The sequence below is a fragment of the Phoca vitulina genome, unplaced genomic scaffold, assembly GCF_004348235.1.
Source record: "Phoca vitulina isolate PV1807 unplaced genomic scaffold, GSC_HSeal_1.0 scaffold2, whole genome shotgun sequence".
Classification (NCBI taxonomy): Eukaryota; Metazoa; Chordata; class Mammalia; order Carnivora; family Phocidae; genus Phoca; species Phoca vitulina.
The window spans coordinates 68,717,497-68,725,320 of NW_022589705.1; the positions used below are offsets into that span (position 1 = coordinate 68,717,497).

A 7,824-nucleotide genomic window follows, 5' to 3' on the forward strand; every position below is an offset into this window, starting at 1 on the left:
AAGAGAAAAATTAAAGTGCAGGGAAAGGAGGGTTGTAGCCCCCTTATAACTCCTGGAAATCAGTTTATTTGGAGGGGAGGTGCTTGCAGCATTGGTGGAAGGTTCAACAATGACCACCTTCCTTTACATCTGCATCTCTGTGATCAGAGCACAGATCCGTAAGTATTTGGAGAACAGAGGCCTTTTTGCCTACATTGGCTCCTGCAAGCTGTGTAAGTTGTTCCAGAAACACATGCACAGCTGCCTGCCATGGGGGTAGGGATGAGGGATAGGTAGCTGCTGTTGCACTAAGAGCTGGAATTGACCAAAAATAACTGCAATTTATTATCTAAGCCTTCCTCTACGAGTTGCAAACTGTCAGTAGACTTACAGAGTTCCAAAGTTCCAAAGATTCCAGTGTTTTCTGTTGTAGCAGACTCTACCAGTGCATTTTTGTCTAGGTTGGGAGACAGATTCCTGGTGCTTCCTACTCCAGCATCTTCTCAGAATCCTCCCTGTATTCCTTTTTAAGTATCAAGATCTGTATAACTTAGCATGTATATTCACTTATTTTCTTCCATTTCATCTTTTTATCTCTTCTTGTACATGGACAGCTTATCTTCTTTGATCCTCTGATAGGTTTCAAACCCATAGTTTGTCCCCTTCAGGATACATCACTTTTACTTTTCCAACTTGCATTAAATCCCTGAGGCTTACCATCCCTCTGTCCTTTGTTCCTTGGTTTTCTTTTCTTCTTTTCTTTCCCTGTTCAACCAAAATAAATTATGAAGTTAGCTCTTCTAAGTGCTGCCATGTTCTCTGCCAAATCATCTCAAATCATTTCAGCCAGCCTTAAAATGTTAAGGGTGGAGGTGGGTACCTATGTTGCTTATAGATTATTGCCTGCGGCAAATCGGAAAGTTCTAGGAAGATAAGAAGATGTAGCTCAGTCTTAGAGGACTGTTTCAAGGGCCATTGTACATGTTAGCCAGTAGCTCCCCCTTTCTGGGATTTCAAAGCTTTTGTGGTGAAACAAGACTTTCTTCGATTTTGTGGCCTAAATTTCTAAGTAATGTCCAAGTGTACCTTCTGGTTTTGGAACTTGGCACTCTTGGTCATGGAAAAAGCACTAACCGTCTGTTGGTGTCTTATGTGAGAGTGGCCAAGCACCTCTTGTGGATTCTTTCTAGACTGAGATCATGGATTATTTCTTAAAGCCCTTTGTTACTAGATCTCCGTGGTCATCTCTTCTTGACCTTTGACCTGGATTTCTTTGGATCTGGTACTCTGTGATCCTTTTAAATTTTTCTGCCATCCTTCCTTTTTATTGCCAGCACCTTCCTTCTCTAGGGTCCCCACAACTCATTCTTGATTCTTAGTGCTACTCCACTCACAGCAAAAAAAGGCAGAAGACCTGTCATTTTTCATATTTATTCTTCTCCCAACTCCCCTTCCCCTTTCATCTTTTCCTTCTGAGTCAAAAGAACTTTACCAGCCTTGGTCTGCCAAGCCATGTTGGCTTTTGTCAACACTTTCTCTGATTAGCACTGGTGCTGCAGGTATTCATCACTTCATGCCCACTGATGTCTTCTCATAGACTCCCAGGTTTTTTACATGCCCAGCCTGCTTCCTTCTGTTTTAAGTCTAAGCCTCTTTCTATCATTCTTTTACTCTCCTTCTCATATCCCTCTGTATCAGATCTATTCAGATATCCCACTTCCCGTCTCTCTATCCCCCAGCACATCTTTGCCACAAATTCAAAATGGAGTGTAAGAGGGGACTTCAGAGAGCTGTTAATTTTATCCTTTTATCTAACAGATAAGGAAACTGTGACCAGTGTTTTTGTGGCCTATATAGCCTCACACAAACTGTGACTAGAAAGAATCCAGAAGAGAAAGCAACTTGCCTAAAATTACAAAGTTCATTTGGGTATAGATCTTGACTCCCAGAATATAGTCTCTCCATGCCCTTCAAACTTTTGTCATTTCTGTCTTCAAGATTCTCCTTTTGGTAGATACCTCTTTGGGCTCCTTAGAGGTGTTCTAATGTGTTAGCGTGGAAGAGGGGAGGGAAGGGAAGGAGAAAAGGATGTTATAGTACACGGTGTCTCTCCTTTCTAAATCGTTTTACCTGTGTTTACAATTTGTCTTGTTCCAATAATGTTTAAGTCCTCTAGCTGTTCTTAATGAGGGCTCAGCTTAAAGGTCATTAAATAAGAGTAGGTGTACATTCATTCAGCAAATATTTACTTAAACTTTTTCTGTGCCTGACTGTATTGGGCAGTAGGGATGAAGAAATAAGTCCAGATAGCCCCTAATCTCAAGGAGCTCGTAGCCTGGTGTGATGAAGACTGTGTTTCTGCCATAGAGCAGTGGGAGTAAGAGAACAGGGCTTATAACTGTCTTGGGAAGATAGAAAAACTTCGTTGAGGAAGACAGCTTGAAGCTGGACTTTGCAGGATAAATGGGATTTTTACAAGACACAGAAATCTGATCACTTCTATGCTCAAAACCCTTCATTGGTGCCCAGTTTTCTCAGTAAAAACCAAAGTCTTTTTGTGGCCTGTATAGCCTCACACAATCTGGTCCCCCTTTACTGTCTGACCTTATATCCTTTTCCCCTCTCCTCAGCCCCCTGCTCCCACACCAGTGGCTTCCTTGCTATTCTTTGAACATACCAGGCACACTCCACCTACATCAGGGCCTTTTTTATACCTGTTCTTTCCTCTGTGTAGAGTGGTCTTCTCCCAGATAGACACATGGCTCACTCATGTCCTTAATCTTGTTCACGTTTTTTTCCTCCAAAAGCACCTACTCAAGTGATGCCTTCCCTAACCATTCTATTTAAATAGCACTTACTGTCCAGCACTGTTTGTCCCTTCTCCCTCCTTTATTTTTTTCTGTAGCGTGCATAACATATTAAATTATTTTGTTTGCTGCCCTCAGCCTGAGAATATGCTTCAAAAAGAGGGAATTTGTTGGGGCACCTGACTGGCTTCATTGGTAGAGCATGAGACTCTTGATCTTGGGGTCGTAAGTTCAAACCCCAGGTTGGGTGTGGAGCTTACTTTAAAAAAAAAAAGACAGGGAGTTTGTTTTTTCATTTTTGTTTATCCAGTGCCTAGAGCAAGGCCTGGAACAAAAATAACTTCTTGAATGAATTAATGAATGGTCATTCAATAAGAGTCCACTTCCAATAAATACATTGTGTGATTAGATTTTTAAATTTTCATAACTGTGTTCTAAATGTTGTAGGATCTCAGAAGTCCTTGAAAAGTATATTGGAAGTTAATTTCTTGTTTAGAAAGTCCAGGTTGACTCTCATTGTTTAGAATAGAATGAGAACATGAGAAAAAAAGAGGAGTAATGAGAATTTCTATATGAAAATTAAAGTGTCAGGAATGTGACAGAATTTCAAAAAGTTAGGCTATTTGTTTAATATGGGTGACTATTTATTTCTGTGATCCTTGTTTATTCCCATAATTCTTCTCTAATTGTTACCTCACTCCCCCTTTAAGGTAAGAATTACCAAAAAAAGAGAAATGAAAAAAAAAAATAAAAACAGAATTTCCATAAAAATCAGTTGTCTTTTGATTGTGATTTGAGCTCTTACAGATGAGTAGAGAGCTAAGATTTTATAACACAGGCTGAGAAGTCATTGATGAACGAGTGAGCGTATTACTCAGAGTGGCTTGGCCCCTCCAGCCTGCTGCAATTTTTAAGGTGTGCTGGCCACTCATGTGAAGGCTGATCAGCACTTCGGGGTGCTGATCATAGTTTTTTCCTCTAAGAATATACCAGAGCTACAGCTTGATATAATTCTTCTCTCTTTTCTTCCTAAATCTTCAGTATGGCAAATTGGTCAAAGAGCTTAGTTCTGACTGTAAACTTCATTATAAAAAGGCATGTCATCTTGGGAGGCAGTGGCTGGAAGTCAGAAGTGCTGGGTTCTGTTCCCTGGTTCTGTCTCATTTTCTCTCCAGTCTTATGTACTCATCTGCATGAGCAGAGGTAGGCCTGAATTAGGCTGTCTCAGAGGCTATTTTAAGCGTGACAGTCTGACATTCCAGTGACAGGTAAAAACTTGTGAGTAGCCAAATAGAGTGTTCCTACTTTTGAACATCTTTTAGTTGCCTCTGGGAAATGGTCGCTGTTTTCTAGTTTGATTACAGCATTGCTAGATGCAATTGTAATTAGTGTGACACAGTAGAATACCTAAGGGAGAAATAGCCTTTCCAGAATTCCAGATGTTTCATACAATGTGAGTCAGTGTTATGGTTCTTCTTCCCCAGGAGTAATTGGGGGTGGGCATGGGATGTTTGCTCTCTTCCCTTTCTACTTCGCAATAGGATGCAGTGTAATTGACATTTTAGAGCTGTTACACTTAATTGCTCCTGTCGACGAAAATATATTAATTTAAGAACCTTCAGAAATGCCATTCAAATAAGATCTGTTTCCCATCTTCACACTTCTAAATAATACATTTTTCATCACCTTTACTTGGTATAGCTCTTTTAAATTTGTGCAAATTTTTCTGTCACTTTGTGCCTCCATTCATTTTGGTAATCAGTCTACTTTGAAAGTGAGAAAATCAGGGAGAAAGGGACAGTGGTTAGCAGAAAGAGCCTTTGGTCTAGGAGAACTGGTTGCTGGTCAAACTGATGTGCCTTTGGGCACGTGAGCTTAGTCTTTCTGAGCCTCAGTTGCCTCATCCATAAAATGGGGATGATCCCTGTCTTGCCCTCATTTTGGACTTAGTGGGAGGCTCAGATGATAAAACATATGAAAATGCTTTTGAACTGTTGTGAGGTGTGTAACAGCAACAGTAAAGACAACTTGACTGCAGGCTTCCAGACAGAAAGAGGCAATGCCAGAATTAGCATCAGTGTGCTTCCACTCAGCCTGGCACCACCTTTGCTATTAGCATCTGAAAGGAGTAATTTTTCTTTCTCTTTTCTCGTCTTACCTGCTTAATTTAGTTTTAGGTAATAATTTTATTAAGGTTTTAATGCTTGACTTGTTTTATTTATTAAGTATGTTTTCCTTCATTCTGCTTTTCAATCTGGTTAGGAAATTTGTACATAGACTCCAGGCAAAATCTCCCTCCATCAGTGATGCCGCCCCCTGGTTACCCTCACATCCCACAGGCACTCAGCACTCCAGGAACGACAATTGCAGGTAATTTGGGGTGTGTTGTATTGCAGTTCTTACTCAGAGTGTAATGTTAAAAAGCTTTAGCTGTCCCAGCGTGAGCAGGGCTGTTCAGGAGGGAGTGAGCTCCCTGGTAAGGGAGGATGGAATGACAGTCTGCACAGTTACTTGGCTTCAGTACTGGGCAAAGAGATTCAAGTGTCACTTGTTGTTTGGACCATATGACCTGAGTCTCTTTGATGCTGTGATTCTAATTATTGTCTTGCCTCTCTAAAGAGGTCCAGGGGCATAGAGCTTGTTCTGGGGTCTTAGGTATCTTTGAAGCTTTCTGACTCTGACGGGACTTGAGCAGGCTTCAAGAACCCGCTGTGATTACCTCCTGTATATTCTCCATTCATTCTGCTGACGTCCCCCCAGCTCTAGTTTCTGAGGAAGTCTCTTAACAGAGGAGGTAAGTTGCAGGAGTTACGAGTTCATAAACTGTGCCCCCTGGGTTCCTGAATGCAGGATAAGTTACATTTATCAGGGCAGCAAAGGCGGGCACATGGTTAGAGGTGGAAGGTAGCTTAAGGATGATCTAGATGAGGAAGTGCCAGCTCAGGAGTGGAGATAACTTGCCCAGAGCCACCCGTTTTGCTAAGTGACCAAACCAAGACTCAGGTCTTGATATCTGGATTCAGAGTTCGTTGTTGTTCTCATGTACCATACTGCCCTCCACTTAGGCTGCTTGAGGAACAGAAAGGTCATGTGCAGATGTGAATTTAAAACCCCCAAAGAAGTGTGTGCCAGATAGTAGTGAAGGAGGAGTTGGGGTCAAGTGACCTGTTTTTGGATGAACGGGGAGGAGTAAGTGTTATCTGTCCTCAGCACTTACCAGGAACTTGTAGGTGGCAAAATATGGTAGTTCAGACTCTGGAACCAGATTCCCAGGGTTTGCATTCTGGTGCTTTGTCACTTGATAGCTGCCTTAACTTCCTAGTCAACCTCCTTGTCTGCTAAAGGGAGCTCATAACACTGCCTAATTTCTAGGGTTGTTAAGAGAATTCAATGAGGATTAGATGTAAATCACTTAAATTAGTGCCTGGTGCATAGTAAGAAATTTATAAGTTAAAAAATAAATAAACAGGCATTTCTGCTATACTGTGATATATTGAAAACTGTAGTATTTTATAAAATGGTGCATTAAAAATTACAGGGCTTATCAGAAAAATGAGATTAGCCTCAGGCTGCTTGAAACTTTATAATCAGATCAAGCAAATCAAACAAAACTGCAATAATCCAGTAAAAATTCCACCACATTAAAAGGATATGTTTAATTCCTAATAAAAGAATGAATTCTGCAAATAAATAGAAATTATTACTTAAGAAAAAAGTCTGGTTTGGAAGGGTGTTTGTCAGAGCTTTGGAGACAAGGGCAGAATGCACCAAAATTGGGGAGCACAAGCTGCACATGGCCACAGTAATCTAAGAAGAGGAGTGTGGAGAGGGTGGGCATCCTGTTCTCCACCCTGGTCTACCATGGCCTCCCTGCACTCAGCTGTATTGGTGTTCTGTGTTCACCCACTGTTAACTTGGTGGCCCAAAAGTTAACTTGCTGGTGAGAATTCAGGATGACCCAGTGTGACTTCACTGGTACGCTGACATCATTCTCCCATCACCATTCTCATGGGAGCCAGTTCATGTTACCGAAACATGTATTGATGAAGGACAGACCAAGAGAAAGGGTTGCGTCAGCACTTGGGCACTCCAGCGTTCTTTTTATGCTGTCCTTGCTGCCTCCTGGTGTAATCAAAACAGGCATGGGTTTTGGAGTCAAGTGAACTGAGTTCAAATCTCTTCCCCTTACTAGCTGTATGACCTTGGGCAACTTGCTCCATTCTCTTAAATCCAAGCCCTGCTATCTATAAAATGAGGATCATAAGAGCCACCTCTGTGAAGGCTTCTGAATGGATTAGGAAGATCATGTGCGCCAAATGCCTGGCACAAAGGAAGTGCTCAGTAGGCGTTCATTTATTCCTTTCCTCTCTACCCAAGTCACTACTGACACCGCCTCCTTCCTTCCAGGCCATCACGGAGCCATGAACCAGCAGCACATGATGCCTTCCGCAGCCTTCCAGATGCGGCGCTCTCTGCCTCCAGATGACATCCAGGATGACTTTGATTGGGATTCAATTGTGTAGAGCTTGTTTCTGCAAGGCACCAGACTCCAGTGTCACCTTTCTGTGCAGTGAAGGGAAAGGTTGAAAAGAATCCAGTTGAGAAAACAAAGTTGCTAATCACTTTACCGATGTTGTCAAAATTTCTTTTGAAGACAATCAAAAAGATTTTAGCTGGATAACTTACTGCTTTTATCTGACCCAGACAAGTACTACATGTTTGTCTCCCTGCCAGCTGCCCTGTGTAGCTCCTAACTGTTGTGTGATTTGAACGGCTTTTGCATATTTGTGTCCGTTTGATGTTGACCACAAGTGCCAGACTGATTTTTCAGGCAGAGCCTATTTTGCTGCAAGCAGTTTATAGATACATATGTGTAAATATATGTACAAAAATTACTGAAAGGCTTCAGTTTTTCTAATTGGATTATTACGTCTTGAAAAGAAAGTTACTGTGAGTTTTTATTACTTGTTAGGCTATTTTCTGCAGGATGCTTTTAACTGATACAGGCAATTGAAAGGAAATAGATTTTTTCAAAGCC

The 7,824-nt window shown here is 41.4% G+C and overlaps 1 protein-coding gene across 6 annotated transcripts in view; it reads left to right on the top strand.

Moving 5' to 3' along the window:
• FOXJ3 (forkhead box J3) overlaps positions 1–7,413 on the top strand; it is a 190,886-nt gene extending 183,473 nt beyond the window's left edge. For all 6 annotated transcript variants that reach the window (XM_032431498.1, XM_032431484.1, XM_032431528.1 and 3 more), the window contains 2 exons: positions 5,049–5,156; positions 7,194–7,413. In XM_032431498.1, the coding sequence (XP_032287389.1) occupies positions 5,049–5,156; positions 7,194–7,309 (224 nt within the window). In that variant the 3' untranslated portion in view covers positions 7,310–7,413. The remainder of the gene's footprint in view (positions 1–5,048; positions 5,157–7,193) is intronic.
• The last annotated feature ends 411 nt before the right edge of the window (positions 7,414–7,824 follow it).